This window comes from Armigeres subalbatus, chromosome 3 (assembly GCF_024139115.2).
Source record: "Armigeres subalbatus isolate Guangzhou_Male chromosome 3, GZ_Asu_2, whole genome shotgun sequence".
Lineage (NCBI taxonomy): Eukaryota > Metazoa > Arthropoda > Insecta > Diptera > Culicidae > Armigeres > Armigeres subalbatus.
The window spans coordinates 406,752,587-406,780,083 of NC_085141.1; the positions used below are offsets into that span (position 1 = coordinate 406,752,587).

General features: G+C 37.4%; 3 protein-coding genes across 5 annotated transcripts in view; 2 read left to right on the top strand and 1 right to left on the bottom strand.

The window, feature by feature from the left end:
* Positions 1 to 17,855, bottom strand: part of LOC134227078 (phosphatidylinositol N-acetylglucosaminyltransferase subunit A-like) — a 31,413-nt gene extending 13,558 nt beyond the window's left edge. The window contains exons 1-4 of the mRNA XM_062708321.1: positions 17,691 to 17,855; positions 17,302 to 17,638; positions 17,125 to 17,242; positions 15,902 to 16,664 (exon numbers count right to left, since the gene is read on the bottom strand). Coding sequence (XP_062564305.1) covers positions 15,902 to 16,664; positions 17,125 to 17,242; positions 17,302 to 17,638; positions 17,691 to 17,701 — 1,229 coding nt within the window. The 5' untranslated portion in view covers positions 17,702 to 17,855. The remainder of the gene's footprint in view (positions 1 to 15,901; positions 16,665 to 17,124; positions 17,243 to 17,301; positions 17,639 to 17,690) is intronic.
* Positions 11,815 to 14,574, top strand: LOC134227079 (uncharacterized protein K02A2.6-like). 3 transcript variants are annotated; one of them, XM_062708324.1, is made up of 5 exons: positions 11,815 to 13,287; positions 13,359 to 13,430; positions 13,503 to 14,011; positions 14,149 to 14,303; positions 14,454 to 14,574. In XM_062708324.1, exon 1 carries the CDS (start codon positions 11,927 to 11,929, stop codon positions 13,064 to 13,066), a length of 1,140 nt encoding a protein of 379 aa, XP_062564308.1. In that variant the 5' UTR covers positions 11,815 to 11,926; the 3' UTR covers positions 13,067 to 13,287; positions 13,359 to 13,430; positions 13,503 to 14,011; positions 14,149 to 14,303; positions 14,454 to 14,574. The 3 variants fall into 3 exon arrangements, with proteins under 3 accessions (XP_062564308.1, XP_062564307.1, XP_062564306.1); XM_062708323.1 differs by having other exon boundaries at positions 13,359 to 13,441; positions 14,149 to 14,568; XM_062708322.1 differs by having other exon boundaries at positions 14,149 to 14,568.
* A 199-nt stretch (positions 17,856 to 18,054) lies between the features above and the next one.
* LOC134227075 (catenin delta-2-like) overlaps positions 18,055 to 27,497 on the top strand; it is a 122,125-nt gene continuing 112,682 nt past the window's right edge. The window contains 1 exon segment of the mRNA XM_062708314.1: positions 18,055 to 18,601. The gene's annotated coding sequence lies outside the window, so the exon portion shown is untranslated.

Below are 27,497 nucleotides of genomic sequence, written 5' to 3' on the forward strand. Positions count from 1 at the left end.
AAAAGTTGCTTCTTGTCATAAATATCAATAAAATAATGCAGTCGTACGCATGTTAGGCCGGGAATGGGGTAAGAATCCCTATCAGCTTCCACACTGATATTCTTCCCTCCCCCTTCATACGGGAGCTCGTGTGATATGTGCCATTACAAATATTGCCCTCCGCTCGCTTTCAAATCGACTTCTATAAAAACATTCTTCATGCCTGCTGTATCCTAACGGAACTATCAATTCTATACTTTCGCCTCTAATTCTATCATGAACATGTACGTCCAAGTTTGGAAGATGATATTAGCATTTCCAAAAAAATACGGCACCAATTTCATCGCTTTTAGATCAACTTTTTATTGCTTTGTTTATAATGGGATGCACATCGGAGCCATGAGATAAAATCAATGAGCAGTTCCCCTACTACAAAATTGAAAATAATTTTTATTGATAAATTGTCATAATAAATTTTTGTTATTAACTTTCTCGTAAAACTAAACCAAATTTACGTGCAATTAATGTAAAATGGCACCTGGACAGAGATTACTTTTTAGTCCAGTTGGGTAGATACATGTATATTCTGCAGTTTCTATATGGAATGATAATTTACGGTCCGTTTTTCCCCTATTTTAACAAAAATAATAATTAAGTGTGCAACATTTTTAAGACTAATTTTGAAATTTAACAGCTTCACCTTCCAAACCGATAGCCCGAAGGTTATATACCGATCGACTCAGCTCGACAAACCGAGATGATGTCTGTGCATTTCGTGGCTTCATCATGAGTAGAATCGCAGGAGAAACACCGATCACTGGCCCACTAATACTTGTGACAGATATATGATGCGGAAATCACTGTACAGCATAAAATCATATATCTGTCACCCAGAATCACGGTGGTATTACCCAAGCAATGATGATTCTACGCTGATACGTACCCTGCTCTGCGCCCGTTGTATACAACGCTACAGGTACAGCACAAAGAAAATTTGAATGCAAGCGACCAATGAACGTTTACGTCGGCGATATATTTGTATATTCCATTTTTATTAAAACTACTTATTTTACAAATTTATATCACTAAATTTACTAAATGATTTGTTCAGTAGGCATATATTTATAAAAATATTGTAACTGTTTGTCCTGGTTCTATATAATCATTTTCTTTTGCCATTATCAGCTTTTTAAATTCTGAGTTTAAAACAAGTTTTGAACGCTGATCTTTTTTCTTAGTTTGTTGTAATTATTTATTATAAAAAGGAAACGTCAACATATTTTCTATTTATATCTGAACTAATTGTTTCCGAACAATTAAATGATTGACATCACGTACAAGAACACTTCTAAAGTGTTTTATATTTAATTATCGATCAAAAAGGAAGATTTTTTTGTGTAAGTAATACTTAACAGCACAGATAAATCCAACAATCCTTTTATTAATTTTAACATGAAGTGTCCACTGTCCAGACGTCTCGGATAATGCAGGACAGTCCCGGACTCAGCCTGCTTGACCCGAATTGCCCGGAAAATGTCATGCATTCCCACATGTTATGGATAAGTTATGGAATTCGTAAGAAATCGGATTCAAAAAAATGGTCTAGATCCGAAAAACCAGAAGAACTTGGAGAATGGAGGTTTAAATAATTTTGAGAATCATTTCCGTATATGTACTGAAAAATCAATAAAAGTTGAAATAATGTGTCAAACTCTGAATAACGAAATCTAAGGAATCTGAAGTAGTTGAGATGGTTTAAAGAATGTGGGAATATTAAGAATTTGTAAGATTTACGGAGTTAAACGTATCTGAAGATATTCTGTAAAGTTTAGATCATGACAATGATTCAATCGAAGCTCTACACACTTAAATCATTTTTCCGAAGACGGCAAAAAAAAAATCGCCGAGAATCCAACAGCTGAGATCTCGGCAAAAATCTCGGTGAAAGTTCAAATTACCGACTGGTCGTAAATTGTGCGAAACCCCCAACTGTCAAAATTTACCGAACTGTTCGTAAATGGTTCACCGATCTGCTCGGTAATGTTTTACAACATCTCAGTACAATGTTTTGCTGAAATTCAGTAAATGATTAGTTTGTTTATTTTCATTGCTATTTGAAGTAAATAAATTGAAATGCAAACTCAAATATTTTCGAGCGTTTGTACACATGTGATCATAAATATATTTCGATTTATTTTCATATGTCGTTAACACTCACAATTTTCTCCCAAATTTTCACTGGAATTATGAAAATGAAGCAAATTGTCCGAACTATATGATGTTAGTATACCTTTACGATAAGTATTCAGGAATACGCTTCATAAAAAATCTCAATCCAGTTGAAAACCCAAAAACAGCTATAGGGAGTTATAAATTTCTCTTCAATATTACATAAAACTTATCTGATGCGCGGTGTAGCTTCGATAAATAAAAATGGCGTCGTCACTTTTAAAAATAGTACTATAGCTTTCATCTTGATGGAAAAATTATATATTAACGGTGATTCCGACGGAAATCCTTTCCAATTTTTGAACAAAAATGTACATCACGTCTGTAGTTTGGTATGATTCCTCCAATCTCATATTCAGCACAATCTGCAGCTGCCTTATACAAATATGTTCCTTGGGTAACCTTTGTGGAGCCTCGTTTTGGAGTTTCATCGAAATTTGTGAATTTGCTTAAATAAAATATTATAGTTATCATTTAATTTGTTGTGTTTTTTTCAATGTTTTGCTTACCAAAAGAAGTTTTCCAAAAGCATCTATGTGTGCTTGAAATAAAATAATTTCAACTCAAATTTTTTCGCCAAACACGTGTGATGTCTAAGTTTATTTTTTGACAGATGAGCTTTACCGAAATCCGGTGAGATTTAAAGTTTACCGATCATGGCTGCAAATTTTATTACCGAGTGATTGCAATCAACATGAAGTACCAAATTTCGTCAAAATTCAACGAGATTTCAGTCAAAGCAAACTTTGCCGACCATGTTCGTTGTTTTATTTTACCGAAATAAAATTTCGCTTTTAAGTGTGTAGTATGTATCTAAAAACATGGGATATCAAAAAATGAGAAAAATCATTTTGGAGTATCCTTAAATCTGCAAAGATCTACAAATCTACAAAGTCAGGAAAACGTCTTCAAAATCCGAAGAATGCGAAAATGCACAGTGATTGTTCAGACTGAACATATTTTGTAAGACAACGGACAATGCCTGGTAGACTGGTGAAGAATATTTTGCATATCGAAGAGTTTCCACGATTGGAGCGGAAATCGAACCCTCACCTCATAACAACACAATTTATATCGAGTTTATATGTAAATGAGCAGTTAGTATTCACTGGTTGTTGTAAATTGAGGGAAGAAAAGACTCTTTTCTTTTTAGGAAATTTAGGCGTTTTCTTAAGTGATTTGGGGCGTAAATAGGGATTTTGCGTTTTTTGTCAATCCCAATAATCATAATAAAGCGGTACATATTGGTAAAATAATTTTGATAATGACAAATTTACTTTGTTAGCAATTTTACAGATAGTAGTGTTTCTTTACATAAATCTAAAATTCCCCAAGTGTGTTTCGAACAACAATAAAAATGTTTAAAATAATCACCAAAAGGCCGGATTTCAACGAAATATTTATTTAATATGTACTTAGAGGCTATGCAAAAATGGTAAATGTATTTTTATTATTTTGTTAGAAAATCTATATATGTAACGCAGATAATACGATAGTAACACAGCGAATGGTGAAAAAATATGTGTGTCATCCTGCTGCTGTATGCGTACAACATGATACGTGTATCAGTGTACAGAAATCATATGTCTGTCGATAGTAACCCAGGAGGAGTTGTAACGTGCAAAACAAGTCCTCTTCAAGTCCAAGTTCAAAACCAAACATTTCCAGAAAAAAACCCAGATTAATCCACCTAGCGGTGATGGCGCCTTTCTCGCGCAAAAAGGTAATAAATGTAGCCTTTACACTTATACTATCGACAGACATATGATTTCTATACAGTGATACACGTACCATGTTGTACGCGTACAGCAGCGTGATGACACACATATTTTTTTTATCATTCGCTGCGTTACTATAGTATTATCTCGTTACATATAGATTTTTTCAACAAAATAATAAAAATTCATTTCCCATTTTTACCTGACCTGTAAATATATTATAAAAATGTAAATACATATGTATTTCGTTGAAATCCGGCCTTTTGCTGATTATTTTATACATTTACATTACATTAAAAATTTTAAAAACGCCTGAGGGTTCGGTTCCCGCTCCAATCGTGGAAAAGTCTTAGATATACAAAATTTTCTTAACGTCTACCAGGCATTGTCCGTTGTCTTGCAAAATATGTAAGTGTTCAATCTGAACAATCACTATGATTTTTTCCTACTTTGGATTTTGAAGGCGTTTTCCTGACTTTGAGAATTTGTAGATCTTTGCAGATTCAAGGATACCCCAAAAAGATTTCTCACATTTTCTGATATCCCATTTTTTGGATTCTAGAGCTTCTATTGGATCATTGTCATGACCTTAACTTTACAGACACGTTTAACTCCGTAAATCATACAAATTCTTAATATTTCCACATTCTTTAAACCAGGCTAATGACATCCTATTGTTCGCTAAACGCCAGATCGTAGCCAGGATGTCCCGGGCACTATTTTTTTTTTCATATTGCTTTTCAATGATGACAGCGCCACCCGGGTAATCAAATACTTCAGATGCCGTTATTCAGAGTTTGACAAATTATTTCAACTTGTTTTTTTCAGTACATATACGGAAATGGCCTGGATTCTCAAAATTATTTAAACCCCCTCTCTCCAAGTTCAGTAGACCCTCTAGAGAGTCCAAGATTTCTTTTTCTGCTGGTTTTCTGTTGGATCTGGACAAAATTTTTAAATCCAATTTCTTACGAATTCCATAGCTTATCCAGAATTTACAGAATCATCATGTGGTAATGCGGGACATTTTCCGGGCAATTCTGATCAAGCAGGCTGAATCTAATATTCTAACATTATTCTAATCTTCTAATATCTTTTTGATCGATAATCAAATATAAAACACTTAAAAAGTGTTCATGTAGGCGATGAAATATTTATTTATTTGTTGGGAAATAATTAGATCAATTATAAATAGAAAATATGTTGACGTTTCCTTTTAATAAGAAATAATTACAAGAAACTAAGAAAAAAGATCAGCGTTCCAAACTTGTCTGAAACTCAGAATTAAAAAAATCTGATAATGGCAAAAGAAAATGATTGAACGTCATCAAGTATAACCAGGACAAACAGTTATAATATTTTTATAAATATATGCCTACTGAACAAATCATTTAGTAAGTTTAGTGAAATGATGTTGCATATAAATTTGTAAAATAAGTAGTTTGAATTAAAATGGAATATACAAATATATCGCCGACGAACAAGTTTATTGGTCGTTTTCATATTCCAACAAGAAAAAAAAACATTTTTCTTGTTATGTTTTAACGTCAATGATGGGTAGTGACCGCAACCAGATGGCGCCAATGTATGCGTTACTAGCATTGCTTGCATCAGGGTGGCCAGACCTACCGATTTCTCGGTAGTCCTACCGATTTTTGACTCACCTACCGATTCACAGACGAAGGATCGAAAACTACAGATTTTTCAAAAATCCTACCGAGAACTACCGATTTTGAACCCGCCAAACAAAACTATGGTCAACATAGTAATCCTTCTTATAAATGATAATTCCAGTTGATTCCCAGACAATTGATTATCAGATTAGTTGAATCTCCAGTGCATACATTAATTTTGTCTTATCTGTCATGATGACATTTTGCATCAAATCCACAGTCCAATCCACATGAAGTAGATTAAAGACTCGATCAGAGTGTTAAATAATTATCTTTCGTGTCGCTTGCAATATTACTGCATCTTTGGTAAAGATAATTTGAGGATAATCCGCACCTATTACTTTAGAATATCTTTAACAGATTTGCTCAATAATTACCAGTAATGTCATTTTTCAACGAACCTTTACTTTCATTAATTAGATTTTTTAGGAAGCTAAGAATGTTTTGCCAGCATGCTTTTGTTGCAATTTCGGTTTTCTCTAAATTTTAACCTAACTGCCTTCGGATTTTTTTTTTGAAATTTGGAATTTCCTATTTGATTGAAAGCTTTTATTTGTAGCGTAGAAACAAGTGTGGTATTTCTCAAGTAAATCCAAATGTGATGATCCAACTATTCTTGAATTAAGGAGAAGAGATTTCTCTAATTATTCTACGGTTGTTCCAAATTGCTTCTTCCGTGAGCAACGATTCACCTGATTCCGACAACCGGGAGAACAAAGGATTTTGACATATCGCACTTTTGAATATCTCACATTTCTGAAGTGTGGAGTCCAACGAGTCCAATCTGTTGGGATTCAAATACTTGAAGCTGACATATCGCTTAGTTCTATTTTCTGCGTATTCGAACCTCAAGTAAATCGAAGATTTTGTTTTTAAATTCCGTTGTTTAGAAAAGTTCCACATTTGTAAAATGAATTGGTTTGATTGTCGAAACATAGCTCTTAATAATTAACTTCCCAATTATGAGATTGACATATTTTGGAAGAGGAAAGTGCTTCTTTAATGAAACGTACACACGGTCAAGCAGTTTGACCAACATTGACTCCACCTCTCGTTTATTCAAACATCTATCAAGTTTCACCAACAGTGGCACGAACAATCAATTTATTCGACCAACAATATCAGACAAACGACCGAAGCGTCAACTTGAGCACCAACCATCAAAAAATATATGGGGGTTTGTGCAACTTCACAACAAATGCTCAAACATGTTCGGCGAACCTTGACTCCACCCCCGACAACTCAAACCAAAATCAAACCGTTTTAATTTTTTCCAACCGAGCCACCAACTGTCAAATGGTTGTTCGAACAACTTCACACACGTTCAAACAAAGCAGCAACCGAAGCGTTTTCTTGGGGGCGGAGTCAATGTTCGTCAAACTGCTTGACTGGTGTGTACGTTGCATAATATATAATTCTATAGGATTTGATACTTTTTCCGGCCTACCGATTGTAGATAAAAAGACATAATAAAATAAATTTAAATTACAAATGAATGAAAGCTTTTGCAATTCAATGAAAATGAAAATCCAGATGAAAGCATCTCTATGTAATATTCCCTGATTGATTTAACGGTTGTCATGCTATTATTGGCATTCGCAGGAGTGCCACAACACAGCATTCTTTAAAAGAGGCGGAGCCTGTTGTGCTCGCTTTCCAATTATAAAACACGCGGTAGTACCGTACTGAGACTCATTCATTCATCGGACGTCGTGACGAACGGGTCGAGCAACAGTGGGTCGAGGTTTCCACCCAGCAGCAACATCGTCGAGCCCTCCCCTCCCCCGGCGAGCAAGGGTATATAACCAGTGGTGCTTCCGCACCACGGGTCATTCGCATACCAGACGTCGTGACGAACGGGTCGAGCAACAGTGGGTCGAGGTTTCCCCACCCAGCAGCAACATCGTCGAGCCCTCCCCTCCCCCGGCGAGCAAGGGTATATAACCAGTGGTGCTTCCGCACCACGGGTCATTCGCATACCAGACGTCGTGACGAGCGGGTCGAGCAACAGTGGGTCGAGGTTTCCCCACCCAGCAGCAACATCGTCGAGCCCTCCCCTCCCCCGGCGAGCAAGGGTATATAACCAGTGGTGCTTCCGCACCACGGGTCATTCGCATACCGGACGTGGTGACGGGCGGGTCGAGGCAAATCCCATTCGTCGTACGCCTAACTTAGGTAAGGCATAGTTCTACCCTGAACTATTACACAGGAAAAGAAAAGAGCACATGGAGTTAATCCGAATAATTTTCTTAAATAACATTAGGATCCATTTCCTTTTCCGAAATGGATTCTAATGTTAGCAACATCTTATACTGTTTGGAAAAGTTTTCCAAATAGTACAAGAGTTAATTAAATAATTTTCAAGCCATTATGGAGGATAAGCAGCAGCGGAGCACTTTACCGCCGACCACTGTTGGCTGCAGAGCCAACGGGAAATTTCGACAATGGCGCATCCGGTAGCAGAACTTCGGTACCTCCCAAGCAGTAAGTATCATTGTAAAGCGTCAGATAAGAGCAACGGAACTGTAGTCGAGGCAGTATCCGTTATAGATGAGGAGCTCTGGTAGTCGAGACAGAGTGTCCATGCCTTCAATGTACTATGACAGTACTCTGATAGTCGAGACAGAGTAACTCAAATTTTATTCTCTTTTCCTTTCGACAGGAAATCCAAAGGCAAAGTAACAAAGAAAATGCTTATGGAGCAGCTTGAAGCCCTTAAGTCCGAATTGGCTATTGTAAGATCCGAAAAAGGAAGCGGATCAGTTACAACAACTGCGGCATACGATTCAGTCGACTTCAGATCCAGTGAAGTGTTCGAGTCCAATCAACCGGTACTATCAGAAAACGCATCGATATTGGCCACAATGAACAATATGTCCCTAGGGTCATTACACATCCCTGAATGCAGCCCATCGGAAGGTGAATCCGATATTGATAAAAAAGCATACGAACATTGGAAAGAGGTGTTGGTTGCATCGTTCAATCTTGTTCGCGCTCAAGACGAGCGTGCAAAGATGGATATCTTTCGGATTAAGGCTGGCCCAAAGTTACTGGAAATAATGCAAGGAACATCGTCCGTCCCGGAAATGCCAAATGAATGTACACCCATTTTCCAATGCAATCGCCCGTTTGGATCAATATTTTGGATCTAGAACGTACATTATCGGACAACGGGGGAAACTAATGAACATGGTGCAACGTGACGGAGAATCCAACCTTGCTTTTGTTAGACGCGTTGCTGCAGCGGCCAAACTTTGCGGCTATAAATGTGATGAGGAAATGGAAGCTGTAGTACGTACAATAGTGAAGGGTACTGCCGACAGTCGAGTCCGTGTACTAGCCCATAGAAACTGGGTCAACCAGGGGACTTAAACAGCTTGATCGAAATGGTGCGAGATCGTGAAATGGAACTGTTCAACGAGCAAGAATACCAAAAGCATAACCGTCAGAATAATTCGGTTATTGCTACCGTAACACAATCCACATATACACGACCGGCGTCTCGTCGTGGACCGGGTCGTGGTGCCGGACCGAGATACAGAGGGAATCAACGAGGAAGAGGAACTTATCAGCGAGAGCGGGCTAGCATCGAAGGTTCTTCACGCGGCTCGTGTTGGAGATGTGCAAGCATATACCACGAGGCCTCTAATTGTCCAAATTTGGACAAGGTGTGCCACAATTGCAAGCGTCGTGGGCATCTAGCTCGCACTTGCGCAACACAACCGCAGGTAGGAGCAGGTCAGAAGCGTCAGTTGAACGAACCAGCTGATGAAGAATCAAAGCCGAAAATAGCAGCAATCACCCAAAACGGTGAAGAAGATGAGAAAAGGTACATGATAGTGACGTGGAATAATGAATATACCAGTTTGAGCTATCTTATTGAACGTTCGAATGTAATTTGGATTTTTTGTTATTCGATGTGAAACAGAAACTGGTTTAAATAAATAATTCTTGAATTTTTCTAGAAGAAGTTATATTTTTGTCTCTTAATAAACTATTAGAGAAATCGAAACAAATCCGAGCAGCACAAATCAAGCAGATTGGTTTCACCAGCTCACATGTAAATTGGGTTACATAAGTCACAGAAACCCCTATGTGGCAAGGGTGTTGCTTGGAAGTGTCGTATTTAGAACAAAACGGCTTGCGATGCGTGAAACGGAGCGGCAATTTCTCATAAACTTTCAAATCTAATAATTGCGTTGCAACACAAAGCGTCGCATGCACCGTATTATGTAATCGCGCCCAGTATGAGTGGGTGCATTGCCGTTAATAATCAGAAACGAATTTCTTGCCGTTTCATGTAAGCAAAGTATGGAACTTGACTAAAATATCCAAAATACTGTCGAACAATTGGGAATATGATAGCTCTTGGTATAAGCAAATGAAATGCGTTTGTAACACTGTATAAATTCTAGGAGCTCGTGAAATCGATAGATAACCCAAAACCTGAAGATAAACCTGATAGGAAAATATGCTCATTGCCAGCATATGATATCCCTGCAGAAGAAGACGCCTATGTAGTCGGGCGTGTGGCTAAAACACGTGTGATATTTTTCGTGGACTCTGGTGCACAAGTTAACACAATCACCAAGAAAACACTGGATAAAATACTTCGCGATCAATCTAAAGCCAAAGAAATCTATGATCTGTGTTACAAATCGGACAAAACACTTCGTGCTTACGCTTCGCACGGAGAAATCAATGTAATCGCAACGTTCTCTGCAAAACTATACGTTTCCAATGATAGACCAGTTTACTTGGAAAAGTTCTATGTTATTGAAGAAATGAGATCATTACTGAGTTTCAGCACGGCAGCTCGATATAGCTTGTTGGACATTGGATTAAGAGTGCCTGTTGGAACTTACGATAATCATTGGAAGAGCGAATTAGTTACGGTAAACAACGTTTCCAAAAAAGGTGCAGAATTCCCAAAATTCAACGTTCCTCCGGTATTGTTACACTATAACAAAGACATGCCCCCAGCGCGGAATGTGTATACGCATATACCACCAGGATTCAAAAGACTTGTACAACTCAAACTTGACGAACTGTTGACTTCCGGAATAATTGAGCCAGTGTCGGAAAAAATGGATCGTTCATTCTGTTCCTCATTACTAGTTGTGCCAAAAGGTAAAGAGGACATTCGATTGGTTGTGGACTTGAGAGGCCCGAACAAATGTATATACCGAACACCATTCAAGATGCCTACGTTCGAATCAATATTATTGGAACTTCATGGAGCCCGGTGGTTTTCAACCATCGACCTAAAGAATGCATTTTTTCATATTGAACTGGACGAACGCTGCCGACACTTGACGAATTTCTTTACCGGTGATGCTCTATATAGATGTCGACGTCTTCCGTTTGGACTCTGTAATGCGCCAGACATTTTCCAAGAAGTAATGCAGGCAGTTATTCTATCAGGTTGTAATGGTACGGTCAACTATTTGGACGATGTGCTTGTTTTCGGATCAACTAAAGAAGAGCATGATGCAAATCTCAAAGAAGTCATGAAACGCTTCGAAGATCATAACGTCCAGATCAATGAGAGTAAATGTTTGCTCAACCAGCAAGAGGTCCCCTTTCTGGGATTTGAACTGTCTGCTAATGGATGGAGCGTAGAAGAAGAAAAAATCCGAGCAATTAGAAATTTTCGCAAGCCTAAGAATCAGGATGAAGTAAAAAGTTTCCTTGGGTTGATAAATTACATTGATCGGTTCATTCCACATAGAGCAGATCGAACATGGCGTTTAAGGGAGCTAGCACGAGCAGATAATTTTATTGGTCTGAGGATTTAGATAAAGAATTCGAATATCTCACCTGTGTTGCTTGGACTAAAATAAAGACTTTGGGTTATTACAGCCAGACGCACAGAACAGAACTCTACGTGGATGCCTCTCCACACGGTCTAGGGGCTGTACTGGTCCAATTCAACGAGGATTCCGATCCGAGAGTCATAGCATGTGCTTCCAAGGCTTTGTCTGTTGCGGAACAGAAATATCCGCACACCCAAAAAGAGGCATTGGCCATGGTTTGGGGAGTCGAAAAGTTTTCGAACTATCTTTTGTGCACAACATTCACAATCCGGACCGATGCAAAATCAAATGAATTTATCTTTGGAGGCATGCACCGAATAGGAAAAAGGGCCATAAGTCGCGCAGAGGCATGGGCCCTCAGATTGCAACCATACAATTTTACCGTTGAGAGTATCCCCGGAGAGACGAATATCGCAGATGCGCTTTCGAGACTGGTCATCGAGACACGACCTCCCAATCCTTTGATGATTCATCGGAAGGACACCTGCTGTTCGTGTTGGATACAGGAAATATGGAAATTAATTGGAATCAAATTGAAACAGAAGCAGAATCAGACAGAGAGCAAATTAATATTCGTGAATCTTTGATATCTAAAGAATGGACTGGAGAGTTGCGAGCATATGAATGTCAAGCCAAGCATTTGCGGACTCTAGGCGCTTTGATCTTCAAAGAAGATCGCGTAATTCTTCCATCCAATTTAAGATCAAAAGCGATTGAATTGGCACATCAAGGCCATATGGGAGCAGCTTCGATGAAACGTATTCTACGAAACCATTTCTGGTGGCCCGGAATGAGCAAAGACGTGCAGAAGCATATAGAGGCATGTGAAACCTGCCTTAGATTATCAAAGAAAAACGCACCACTTCCACTCACTAGTAGGGAACTGCCACAAGGACCGTGGGAAATCTTGCAAATTGATTTTTTCACTGATAAAGATTTCGGATTCGGAGAATTTCTGGTAGTAGTTGATACCTATTCAAGATTTATCCACGTAATCGAGATGAAACACATGGATGCAGACTCTACAAACGCTGCTTTAACAAAGATATTCGAAGTGTGGGGTTACCCTATGGCAATCCAGAGCGACAACGGTCCACCTTTCCAGAGCGAGAAATTCATTGCAACTTGGGAGAATCGAGGAGTAAAAATCCGTAAGTCGATTCCATTGAGTGCTCAATCTAATGGCTCGGTAGAGAGACAAAATACTGGTATTAAAAAGACCTTAGCAGCAGCCCGTTTGGACAATGTAAATTGGAGGAAAGCATTAGAACAATACGTTCACACACACAACAAAGTTAGGCCCTTATCTCGGTTAGGAGTAACTCCGTTTGAATTGTTAGTGGGCTGGAAATTCCGTGGAACTTTTCCATGTCTATGGGATACGCACTCCCCAGAAACATTAGATCGCGCCGACATTCAACAGAAAGATGCTGAGTCAAAGCTTCAGAGCAAGAAATACGCTGACGAACGCAGGGGAGCTAAGTTCTCCGATATTCAGGTAGGCGACGCTGTATTAATAGCGCACCAGAAGAAACAGAAATCGGATCCAACATTCTCGTCTGAACGATTCACCATTATTGCAAGAGATGGGGCAAAGGTCGTACTTCGTAGCGCGCGGGTGTCCAATACTCGCGCAATGCTCAAGATGTAAAGAAAGTACCTAATTGTATTGAAAGTTCTGAAGAAAGTTCATTCGCGGATCAAGAGATTGAAAAGCTACATAACACAGACCCAAGTCAAGATGTACTTATTCCAACGCCTGAATCTCATGAAAAGGAAAGCGCTGAAGAATATATTAACCTACGCCCAACTCGACAAACCAAATTGCCAAACAGATTCAAGGATATGGTGCTTTATAACATATTTGAATAGGTAAATAGATGTAAAGCATGCACTTACAGTTCGTTGGTTGGTAACAATAACATACATTTGAATCTCCTTAGATACAACCTTCTTGAGACGACGACGACATGACACTCGAACCAGTACGCACAATGAAGAAATCGAATTGAATAGTAAGAAACATGTAACGTGTTTAAGGTACACAAAAAAAAAAAAAAAGAATTATTTTTTATTGTTTTTCCCAGGCACAGTAACTTCAACTGGATTTGCTACACGAGACCGGAACAAAGCGCTCACAACGAGAACAAGAGAAAAAAATATATATATATATTTATAATATATGGTAGAAATAATCTTAATAAAATGGATAAACAAAATCTAATAACACAATAATAAATATACAATATACAGTAACGTAATTAAGACATAATTTAAGAAGCAAGAGTAGAGGAGAAGAGTATTGTAGATAAAAAGACATAATAAAATAAATTTAAATTACAAATGAATGAAAGCTTTTGCAATTCAATGAAAATGAAAATCCAGATGAAAGCATCTCTATGTAATATTCCCTGATTGATTTAACGGTTGTCATGCTATTATTGGCATTCGCAGGAGTGCCACAACACAGCATTCTTTAAAAGAGGCGGAGCCTGTTGTGCTCGCTTTCCAATTATAAAACACGCGGTAGTACCGTACTGAGACTCATTCATTCATCGGACGTCGTGACGAACGGGTCGAGCAACAGTGGGTCGAGGTTTCCACCCAGCAGCAACATCGTCGAGCCCTCCCCTCCCCCGGCGAGCAAGGGTATATAACCAGTGGTGCTTCCGCACCACGGGTCATTCGCATACCAGACGTCGTGACGAGCGGGTCGAGCAACAGTGGGTCGAGGTTTCCCCACCCAGCAGCAACATCGTCGAGCCCTCCCCTCCCCCGGCGAGCAAGGGTATATAACCAGTGGTGCTTCCGCACCACGGGTCATTCGCATACCGGACGTGGTGACGGGCGGGTCGAGGCAAATCCCATTCGTCGTACGCCTAACTTAGGTAAGGCATAGTTCTACCCTGAACTATTACACAGGAAAAGAAAAGAGCACATGGAGTTAATCCGAATAATTTTCTTAAATAACATTAGGATCCATTTCCTTTTCCGAAATGGATTCTAATGTTAGCAACATCTTATACTGTTTGGAAAAGTTTTCCAAATAGTACAAGAGTTAATTAAATAATTTTTCAAGCCATTATGGAGGATAAGCAGCAGCGGAGCACTTTACCGCCACGACCACTGTTGGCTGCAGAGCCAACGGGAAATTTCGACACCGATAACTACTGATTTTTCTATAGTCAAGTTACCGATTTATCGAAATATAATCTGGCCACTCTGGCTTGCATTCAAAATTGCTTTGCGCTGTACCTGTAACGTTGTATACAACGGGCGCAGAGCAGGGTACGTATCAGCGTAGAATCATCATTGCTCGGGTAATACCACCGTGATTCTGTGTGACAGATATATGATTTTAAGCTGTACAGTGATTTTCGCATCATATATCTGTCACAAGTATTACACCTCGATGATGTACAAGAAAGGCAAAACAGTTACACGGTCTAATGTTATGATAGAAAATTTACACTAGTAGACGACAGATGGCGCTGCCAAAAGTTTATCGAATTTCCTATGTTCGAATTTTGACTTTCGGACAACTTCATAGTACTATGAAACTGAACGAAGAGCATACCTACGCCTAAATGCGTGCAACACGAGCATCTTTATAGTACGATGAAACTCTTAATGGGAGAAATATTCATAGATGCAAGGCATTTTTCATAACACATTATTGTTCTATGTGACTAAATGTCTTATCACTATTTTAATATTATCTATTTTTTGCAATTTTCAATTATTATGAAATTTAATAGTGATCAACAGCGTTTTAGTCTCTGTCGGATGCAACTTGTTGCAAGAAAATCGGTTAAGAGTTTCTATGTGAAAATTTGGCTAATGTTTTTTATGGCATTTTGTGCACACACACGCACACACATACACACACACACACACACACACGCACATGGACGGACAGACATTTGTTCAGCTCATCGAGCTGAGTAGAATGGTATATAACACTATGGGTCTCCGGGATTTCTATCAAAAGTTCGAATTGACAAAGATATAATAAATTTTGTTCTCCTCAGGGATTTTTTAACCGCACCTTACCCACAATGTACAATTCAAAACAAATCTGGATTGCATTTTGTGGTGTTAGAAAACCGCAAATTTTCGTTGCTTCGAAAGCAACAATACTTTTAAAGATAGAAATCATATATTCAAAAGATAAACTTTTTTTGTTGTGTACACCGAAATATTAGGAACGATAAAAAGCTTTTTCTATCATATACATAATGCTTATCGATGGGCCACATGTAGAAATCCTTTGCGGGTCTCATGAAAAGGCTTCAAGAGCAGCATGCGACCCGTGGACCACACTTTGAGGACCACTGATTTAAATGGTCTAGTTTTAGCTCGTTTAATGACAAGAGATGTCCAACGAACGATTAAATGGCAAAACACCATTTAGGATTATGATAAATGTAATCTAAGGCTATAGAGTTCAAAGCCTGTTGTGGAGGTAAACAATATATTTACTTACTTGGCCATCATTTTTCCTAAGCTGGATTCCTTTTCTTGCAGTACCTTCCGATAAACTTTCTCCGTCCGTCCAGTAACGTTATCCCAATTATACAAATTTGCTACAATGTTGTTCCTCTCAAAAGGACAAGGCGCCACACATCTTTTCAAATCGCGACACACTCCTATCGTGCCATCTATACTGCCGTTAAGATACATGTATCCAATATGTTTCTTCTCAGCTTCTCTTCTAATAGCAACCATCAAGCCACGATACACGGACTCTACCGTTGGTTCCGTCAGAATGATTAAACTGTCCGGTAGCACTTCCGGGATTCCTCCAACCCGCGTGGAAACCACTTGCATTCCGCAGGAAGCCGCCTCCACTATTGCCATGCAGTAAGCCTCAGTCAAGGAGGTATTCAAAAAAATGTGCCCTTGCGCGAGAACATCCCTCACTTGACTGTGCTCCAACGCACCCAGCATCGTTACCCGGTCCTGCATGTTATTCTTCTCGCGAATCTCCTCCAGCAACGCCCGCTTCGGTCCATCGCCCCCCACAATGAAGTGGATGTTGGGACAATGTTTGAGCTTTGGTAAAATTCCTGCCAACAGATCGACTCCTTTGCGGTAAACTAATCGCGAGACTACCACCACATTGATTCGGTCCGGATCCATTGGTCGTTGGCACGGGTTCGGGGTGAAGTGTGCCGTGTCAACAGCATTTGGTATCACCGAGACCTTATCCTGGTGTACTTTGGCTCGAAGCACCGTATTTTCTTTACCTGAAATGTGAATATAAATACATAATTTGATCATTATTCGGAATATAGAGATTTCCTAATCTTAATAAATACGATTGATGTACAGAGCTTTCCCTAATAATGCAAAAAATGTGAGTTTTGTAGCTGTCGTAAACCGAATATGCATGTGGCTGAGGTGCCTAAACTGTGTTTTATGGACTTCTGGGTCTGTTGCCGGATGTTCTTCGGTTTTTCTAATGCTGGAGATAAAGAGTTCAAGCTAGTCTTGAAAAGTGATTGTCCGTCTCTTTATATTTATGATAATCAAACAAATAAGTCTTTCCCGATGAAAAAGTTTTCGATTGTAATACCTATATCCTCAAAATTTGACTGAAGTGACTAATTGAAGAACCAGTAATATAAAAAATGTAATACTACAAAACAGACACACATGCACATAGACAGACGATTGACGAATTCGTCGAATGGAAAGAAAGCTTACCCGTATGAGATACACAAATGCAGTGATTGCAATTCGCGAGGGAAATCTCCAGAAATTTGTTAGTCACCACGGCAGATAAATCCGCGAAGCCGAAGAGACTGTGATCGGTAAACACTGACTACAATTTGTTAATTGGAATTATTCAAAGAAAAGACATCCGAATTTAAATATTCTTACCCTCAATCCAAGCAGTTGTCCTACGTTCATTGCTTCGTGTGCTAGCGTGCTGAATGCCGAATGGCCGTGGACAATTTCGATTTGTTCGCGGATCAAAATGTATCGCAGCAGTGGAATATTGCAGATCATGGTCGGCAGGATGACTTGATTGTAGAATACCTTTATGGGAATGTAATACACCTTCAGCCCGTTGGTCATGTAGCGGATACCCTTCCGGTCACCGTACGAATGGGTCACGATTATCACTTTGTGACCACGGGAGAGCAAACATTGGGACAGATTGAAGATGTGTTCCTCCACTCCACCCATGTTCGGGTAGAAGAAATCCGAAGCGATGCTGGGGAGCATTATGTTAGGATCAATAGAATAAGCATATTTGAAGGTCTTACCATATTCTCATGCTTCGGAACCGTATCAACACAAGCACTAGATTCAGTGGATCATATTTTTCGCAAAAAACTGCTGGCTATCTTCTACAGGTTTTTGATTTTCCGCACCCAAGTCCACGCATGTGAAGCAGGTGACATGAGATGAGAATGCAAAGCAAAAAGGAAGATCAAAAAGACCAAAACAAACAAAAAAGTACACGGAAAAGATAAAGCAATTAAAAACAGGTCATACTCTTTTTCATACGTGACGTCAAAAACGTCAAACAAGTCAAACGTCAAACAAGCACTCATCTTTTGTCGCACTCGTCAGCTTATTTCCTTTCACTTCAAGCTTGGACCTCCTTGTCTGGCAACAGCAAACACCATACAAATGGCGACTTCTCTCTCGGAATAAGTGATGTTCATCGACTGCGCTCCTACTGTCGGTCCAGTTTTTCGTTGAAAAATTGTGCAATATTACATCGGCGACCAAAGGAACAAGTGAATCCGCGTAGGTGCATCCCGTCGCAAGCTCGGAACGGTGAAGGTGTCGTGTTTACAGCGGTGGAAAGTGCATTTTTCGTTTGGTGAAAAGTGAGGAATTTTCCGATCAGAGCCGAAAGTGCTACCCTCGAATGAGAGTGTGTGCGTAAGCAGCAGCATCAGCAAATTTGAAGAGTTCCATTTGGATGGTGTGAATCAGCTATACGATCAGCGTGTGCTAGAAAAGGAAGGAGGAATAGTGTTGGGTGTTTTTGTGTTTACTGCTAAGTGTGCGGGGGTGGTGGATAGTGGCACGCGGTGGTACGACGAAGCAGAAGCAGTAAACTGGAAGAGACAGGAGAGTGAGAACTTGGTCCTCAGTTGTGAGTGACTGCGATAATCATCATCATCATCACCTCGGCTCTCAACTGGGTGTTGTTGCAGATACGGTGAGTTGTGTTTTTGGAATGTTTTTATAAATCCTTGCCATTGCATTGGCATTCGATACACTGGAATATTTAAAACCTAGATTGATTCTATAATGGATCAGCATATTTGTCTTGACTTTTGTAAGCATTCACCGATAATCATGAAATATCAACAATGTCAAAAAATCTTTAGAAGTCCTATTTATTTTTGTTTTCAGATTTTCAACAAAAATTCTATTGCATTTCCACGAACTACTAAAATTTTATCTCAAATTTTCACGTGAAATTGTTTTGAAATTTCACGGAAACTTTTTCTATTTCCAAAGTGTATTTTTCATAGTTTTGAAGCTTCATGAAATTCCTCTTATTTTCCACATAAAATCTCCCATTCAACTGAAAATCCCTCAGCAACTTTTGAAATTCCAAGCCATTTTTCTACTTCCACAAAAAAAAATCTACTAAATTTTCAAAGTAAATTCCTAAAAATTTCTACAAGAATTCTTCGGAATTCTTTTGGATTTCCACAAGCAGTTCTTTTAAATTTTCACCGCAAATTCTTCCAACTTTCTAAAAGAAATTCGTTTTAAATTTCACTAAATTTCTACAGTAAAATCCTTTGAATTTTCACAGAGAATTGCCCTGTCTTTCTACTTGGAATCACCATGAATTTGCATGGCAAATTGCTATGAATTTACATTGATTTTTCCCCTAAATTTTCTCCCTTTCAAATTCTATATTTATTTATTTATTTATTTATAAATTGGGAACCTTCCTACAATAAATCTTCATCAACATTATCAGTTAACTAAACGAATGCTTTGTTATTTAACAGTCGTTACTACTAGAATAGTCAAGTTGAAGGTAAAGGATAGAAAAATGAAAACGCAGGGTGGCCACTGAACCGGGAAAACCGTGAATTAATTGGGAATCAGATAGAACCGGCAAAAACCGGGAATTTGATTTTTAGTTTTGTTTCGATAGACTAAATAAAATCTATAGTCAACTAATTAACTTCTAGTCTGTCTTGTCTTGTCTTGTCTTGTCTTAGCACATGCACAGCCAGTATTGAAAAGCATCCTGGAAATGTCGGTTGTGTCCCCGAGCATTTTCTTGTCTGTATTAATATTTGCAGCATATCATAAATATAACACAAGTATTAAAACGGCCAGGCCCACCGTGCAGGCTTGAGTTTGGGAGAAAATCCAGTACTCCCCGGCAAGCAGATTATTTACTAATAAATAACATGCTCAAGAGTTTTGAATCTACGAAAGGAAGAAACGGAGACAGCCGTACCAACCGTTTCACATTCAGACGAATCGTTGGGAGTGACTTTGCTAAGAAGATTAATGTACACTCCATGGGTCCTCGACGTCTTGGGATGGGACACAGTTTTAGTCTAGTGCCTGGCTTATACACTGATGGGCAAAAGTATTCGCATAAATTCAGATTGATTACTATGAAAGCATGACGAATACTTATGTATATCAGTGTACATATAAACCTAGGTTAAATAAATAAAAGCTATAATCAACTAATTAACTTCTTGTCTGTTTTTAAAACAATTTTTCAGATAATTGTTTACATTTTATTTAAATTCTAATATTCATGAAATGCTGTTTGAATGAGTTTTGCTATCAAATTGTTATAGTTTTTTTATTAGGATGCAGAGGCGTCGCGTCCGCATGTGCAACCTGTGCACTGCACATGTGGCAATTCTATCCCCAACATTTAAACTCTCGATAGGTTTTTTATCTTTCTAATCCAAACATATATTTGAATTATGTGCATTTGATAGATGTTCGATGCAAATTTGACTATTAGATACATAAACGGTGGTTTTTTATAGGCTGCATGTAATGTGAGGCAACCAAATGCTGCGATGGGGGCGCGTTATGTTTTTCTTTACGATACCGAATCGACCCACCGGCACCACATGTTGATTCAACACGGAACTTTCAGCTGAAAACGCTTTGTCATGCATCATACACGCATTATTTTGTATGTGTGGATCATCTGCTCTAACCGCAATCGGCGATGTATAGGTAGTCAAAGCGTTCCTCGCAGGCAGTACACGCACGCTAAAATGAACTACTCAAAATTGAGTCGAATCCGACTCATTTCATTAAAAACAGGACAACTCAAAATTTGAGTAAAAGATGCTACTTCAATAAAGTGATGATAGTGCTTAAACTAGGAATTCGTTTGTCGTAAAATGCACTTAGATAGATAGATAAACTTGATTCTCATCTGTCGTATTAAAAGTAGATGGAATGCCAAGCTTAACTTTCGCGAAATCATCATTTTATTGAAGTAGTATCTTTTACTCAAATTTTGAGTTGTCCCGTTTTTAATGAAAATGAGTCGGATTCGACTCAATTTTGAGTAGTTCATTTTTAGCGTGCGGTTTGGTGCCTATCGAGAACCGCTTCAAACAGCGCATGCGCGATTCGATGAAGAGAGCGCAATCGGAAAAAATCGAAAGAGAAGAGTAAAGCGCGCACATTTCTGCTCCCTCAAAGCGTTCCATAACGAAAGTTACGCGTTGAATGAGCACCGCGAAGCAAAAGCGCTTTTGATATTTGATATTGAATAGGATGACTAGTTTACATATCCACTAATCCTGGCGGCAATGTACTGTCCGATAATACTAGCGCGACATTAGCTCAATTTAAACAGAAATTTTCATCTCTAATAAACGTTTGCAGTAACAATATTAACATAATGTAAGCATCTTCTGATGAAAATCAGAATTACCGAAAATGAAACGGGTCAACATTTTCAAAGAAATTTATTTCTGAAGGTTTTTTTTCGAGAAATCCTATATATTTAGTTAGGGAGGGGGGTACATCAAATGTCGATGGTCCACACAAATTTAAGACAAATTTTATAAGGGAATGTCCATGCTGATGGACGGAAAATTGTTCGACATCTGTCCATTCCAGAATATTGATCAAAGAAATAAATTGTAAATAGAATAATTGTTAATTGAGAAGAGTTAAGGCTATGAACTTCATTGTTTATTGTATAGACTTTATTTTTCTGATGCGACATGCTAATTACAAGTCATTATTAGTAACTTTGCATGATTGATATAGTCCAATTTCCTTTTCTCTATTTAAAACTTCGTCTTATTTTACGAAATAACTCAAATTAGAATTGAAAGTGCCAGCTCAATAATTTCCGAATACATGTATGTCTTATTTGTCACATTGAAAACGATTCTTGTGATAGTAATTTTTAATTTTACGAACTATCACTTTTAAGCTTAGTTTAGTTTGAGTGAATTCAGAAAATAAGAAGTAGCTAAGAACCAGTTAGATGCAACAAAATAAGCAAAACTTATTGAGAAACGCGCTGGAAAATAACTCGTTTATCATTTCAGGTACCTTTTTTGTGTTTTTCTCAAAATATTAAAATGCACAGGTTGAAGAATTGATCACGCGACGCCTCTGTTAGGATGTACATTTTATAAGAAATTCAGAAATCCCATTTTTCCGTGGTTTCTCAACAGTTGGATAATTTCTTCGTTTCCAGCCAGCCCCGTGGCAAGAGATGCTTCTCAGCGTAGCAAACATCTTCATGAATATGTCCAGCATACATTTTGAAAAGTACTTCTCCCGAATCGTTCCTTTATAAGCAACTGGATTTTATCCAAAATATTGTTGGCTACACTTTTTCAATTTGTTCAAAAATAATACTAGCATGAAAATATAATCCTAAAACATCTTTCAGCACACCATTTATTTCATTTCAATTTCACTAATGAATGTTGTTCGATTTGCATCCCCGGACCATTTCAACTGTGATGCTCAACACAGTATAAACAATAATAATATCTTTTGTTTGATTCGGAGCGGGCCAACAAGTTACGAAAAATGATTTCGTGTAGCGCTTGATTTCACCTGTAGATTCCCTCCAATTCGTAAATTTATTATATTTTATCATCAAATAACATAATTCCCATGGTCAAAGATGTAAATCTTGCAAATTATTTTGAAAACAATTTTCAGATTTAACCAAAACAAATAGTAAACAAAACACATGATGTTTATTTTCGTACAATAACAACGGACGGTAATGAGCTACCGTCCGTGGACATGGTGGCTATTGTCAAACCCCTTGTGCTAGTATAGGACGCCAGGGGTGTTTCCAGCATAATAACACAGAAATTAACAGAGAAATTCCTTGAAAATCATAGGTTTTGGAAATTACGCCTTAGCTCAAGAATTATGTTTACAGAAATTTATCAATCTTTTAAAAAAATTTTTTTCCGGTCTTCTGGAAGATTTTGCCCTCAGTATTGAGGGTTATGAGTTTGAGTCCCATCGTAGAAAAGTGGTTATCTCAATACACTTCTCAAATCAAAATCTTCCACATAATGTACATATTTACATCGGAGATTTTCAGAGAACTGTAAATAAATAACTAATCTCAAGTGCCAGAGATTTCTGAAATTTCAGGAATAAATTTTCAGTTCAAATATTGAAAAAATCATAATCGATAACCCTTTTGCTTCTAAGATCCTTTCACGTATCCCAGCTTTTTTCTCGAAATACTAATACATTAGCTCTTGAATCTGTTTAGTGTTATATGTTTCTTAGTTAAAACTTCTAATTCAAGAAAACACACAAAGTTTCTATTCAAGAAAACACACTTAATTTTAGACAATACATTCTAAAGTTAAGATATTAAACTGGAATCTTAGAAGTATATCTGAATTTAGGATTTTTTTCGAATACATGGTGGTCTGTAAAACCATTAGCGAAAGGCACTCCATTTCTTATAAAATACTTTCCCTAAAAACATTGAGCATTTTAAAATCCGCTTTGAAATTCTCAGAGAAATCTGACAAAAATATTTCTTGAGCTGTCTCGTTTTTGAATAATGATTCCGATTTTAAGTATGAACGTTTTGAAATCATTTATTTTTTTTAAAATCAATCCTATCTCAAGTTTCTAAAGCATGTTATGTTTTCTTTAACTTGATAAGGCGTTATTTTGAGCAAGTTCATAACAACGGAATACGAATGCCTTGAGCTCATATTGAATAAAAGTGCTTTATGATATGAGAACTTTAACTTCCTTTTTTCGGTAGTTGTTATTATTTTTCTGAAGAACGCTTTAATGTTTTTTCAAGAAAAATATTTTGCTTGAAAAATCTTTGAAATATTAATCACAATTCAGATCAAAATTATATAATGAGCTCGTTTCAAATAAGAATTTACAATGAAAAATAATTGATAGCAATGCTTCTATCACTTACCAGAGATTCGTTTTAATTAACGTGTTGCCAATGGTATAGAAATGAAAAAACGAATGCAGAAATAGCTTTGATTCACTTCTAACAGTGACTGCTAGAATAGGCAAGATAAAGGTACCTATAGGATGGAGATGGAAACGATCTGGAATTAAACCCATGGCGTATAGAGCAGGAACGAGCGGTTGCCTTATAACTGCCAAGCCTGTTACTGAAAAAAGCGTCAAAGCGGAATTTGTTTAACGGGCGGTTTATTAACACATTACCATATTGTTTTCTTTGACTTATTTTGGATGTATTGAAATACAATTCCACAGATTTTGATGGTGAATATAAGTCACATAAAACGATCAAAAAATGTCGCGTAAACAAGGATAGTTGTTCCACAGATTGATTTGTTAAAAGAATACAACACCTCATTCCTCTATCATATCTTTTCTCGATACACTTGCCGGGAAAGTGCAGAAATTGAACCGGGAAAAACCAGGAATTCCAAAATGAAAATTGAGTGGCCACCCTGGAAAACGGCATATAAGTCCATTTCCTGTTCTAGCCTGAAACGAGACTTAATCTTATGTGGCCGGTTATTTTAGAATATGTTTCAAAGGGAAACAGTCTTCGTAAAATAAAGGTAATGCAAATCAATTATAATATATGGGATTCCAATACTTTCACACAAAACGCTGCTAGATGCATCTGACAGATCGTGAAAGCCTAAATAACTTCCTGAGTCGATATTGAAGGGACCATCGACACATGGAAATATCGAGATGTGGAGTAGAAAAACCTCGGGTAGCTGTTTGCAGGGACCATCACAGTAACCCAGAAAATATTTTTTCAGTATGGCAAAATTTGCTTCCATGAGTCGATATCGAGCCAAAGAACATCGACTCATGAAGAGTTTACTGTATACCAATTCGTTGTATTTTTTATTTGCTTTCTTGAAATAATTATGGGTTTATTTGAAACCTTCTGATGTGTATTTTGAATGAGTTTTGTTTACAAGTTCATTTATTTGGTTAGGCCCACTTTACGGGGCAAAAGTTTTTTTTTTATCTGTATAATCGACATCAGAGTGAGTTTCATTATAACAGTGTTTTACAAGAATTATTTAAAGGATGCTAGTTTTTTGTTTTCTCAGTAATTATAAATGTACCTGTACCGGATTTCAGTAATTTGTAAAAAGCTTTATTTTTGTTAAAAAATTTAAATCATTGGAAATCTCGAGACCTTAATTAATATTATAGGAATTGCTTTTTAACTCCACGATTTTTACAATATTATTAATATTCTCAAAAGAACAGGATTTATTCCGGATATCAGAATTTCGATTTTAAAATCATTTTGGAGCGGCAGTGGTTTTTTAATCAAACTTTTTTAATTAAAAAAATCCATGAGGAAGACGAGGAAAACATACCTAATTTAATATATTTTCAACATTTGAAAACTATGTATTGCTTCCGGTGTATTTTCAAAGTATAAACATTGTTGGGGGGTATTTGATAACCAAACCTTGAATTCAATCTACTGCCACGAATCTGAAATATATATTTTGAAGAAACTATTCTAAAGTTGCAGAAATTCCAGATCTTTGGAAATAGGATTGGATTGGAAACTAGTGATACTCTTGTTTTTCTTAACAAAACGAATACTAGAATGCTATCAGAAATCAAGAAAGGGAAGGATCTTTGATTCAAGTCTTAGCAGGAATAATAAAATCATGAGAATTACTACTATCGGCAGCGCCCCTTTGGCAACGAAATTTTGAAGAACTTCCAGAAAAAGTTCCGTAGAATCTCCAAAGGAAATTCTGTTTAGTTTCTCAAAGAGTTTGCATAGTAATTTCGAAAAATTCGAAGTGGAAGTTTCGAATAATTTGCCACGGAAATTCAGAAGAATTTTTAAGGAAATTCCGATAAAAATCCCAAGGGAGTTTTCCAAAAAAAATGTAAAGAATTTGACGAGGAAACTCTTTAGAATTTCCTGAGGAAAATTTCTCGAAAAATTTCCGTAGAATTTCCTGAGAAAATTTCGAGGAATTTCCCGAAGAAAATAAATAAAAACCCGAATTAATTTCGACTTACAATTCCGCTGTATTCTTCTCGAAGTGTTTGTGATGTTTTTTCTGCAACAGGATTACCACCCACTTTTAATTTATACATCCTACACAGCAGAGGCGCATCCACGTTCCGAGTCATGGGTAGGACAAATGTGAAATGTCGATTTCTGGTATTAGCATTAGCTTAAAATCGATTCACACAAATTTGTGAGTATTACAAGCATAGACTTTATGACCACTTCCATCCATTTACACAGAGAACTGCATTCGTTTCCACAGTGCAGAAAACTATTCGACCTATCGAAGGTGCCACGGGAGGTTTTGTAGCTATTAGTGTGGAAGGTATAACAGTAGGAATCATTTTGATATAACGTGAAACACAGAAAGAACTAAGACATACATATTAGGAAAGGAACGAGCTTAAATTTGAACGATTGAACCCACGACATACTGCTTATAGGCAGTAGCGGTTGCCACAAGATCACTGAGTTTGTTTCGGAATCGATGCACATTTTACCAATATTGGCACAACAGTTACTGTCCATTCATATCCTTATGAGACAGATATGCTTGCCCCAACAAACAATTTGAGCTGAATAAGCTAGTTTTTAGCTGAAGAAGACTATTTTTGGCTAAATAAGCGCTCTATGAGCTCCCGATGTTTGCTGAGGCGGCAGCAACTTGATCAGTTATAAAAATAATCAGGACTTAAAGAGAAATTTTCCACGATTTTCAGGACAAATATTGTTTTTCGAAAATTGTGTAAGGATTGCTAAGAAGCATGACATACATCTTTGAATTCTTACGATTATCGAACATTTTTAAAAGCTTCCAATAGAAGGCATGGATCACAGAAATTTGTAAAAATATTTAATGGGTTCAATCAATTTACTTGATTTTTTATTAACCTTCAGATAATGTTGTGGATCTACCAATTTAAAGCGAACATCCAAGAAATCATATGATTGTCTGAGAATATTAATGGGAGCTCAGGATTTACGTGTTTTTTTTCCAGTTTTCAATGAATTTTCTGAGGTTTAATGAAAACTTTTTTTTTCCACGGGTATCTAATAATCCATTTAAACGTACTTTATTTATCATTATTTTCGTTTGATTATTCGCATTTGCTGATTTTAACAACTGTTCTTTTACCTCTGGAAAACTTTTAGATCAAAGATATTTTCGATCATTTATTAATCTGGGTTCGATCATTTAGTAGTTTGTCAATAACTCATTTCAGCTGAATTCCAAAATATGTAGTATGGTGAACTTCTAGTGCGAAGGTTTTCTACAACTCTGCCTAATAGTTCGTTGTTTGCACTAGTTGCAGCAACTAAACTAAATGATTGATATTTGGTTATCTTTTATAAGTTACTACAACTAGCGCTTTAACTTCGTTATTAGTGGAATTCAAAGAATGACTTGCTAGGCAGAGTTGTAGAAAAACCTTCACGCTAAAAGTCCAGCGTACAACACATTTTGGAATTTAGCCTGTGGAATGAGTTATTCACAAACTACTAAATGATCGAGAAACATCATTTGATAACACACGATTCTTGCCAGTAAATGACTTCATATGATCTTACCATAATCATGGGTGGG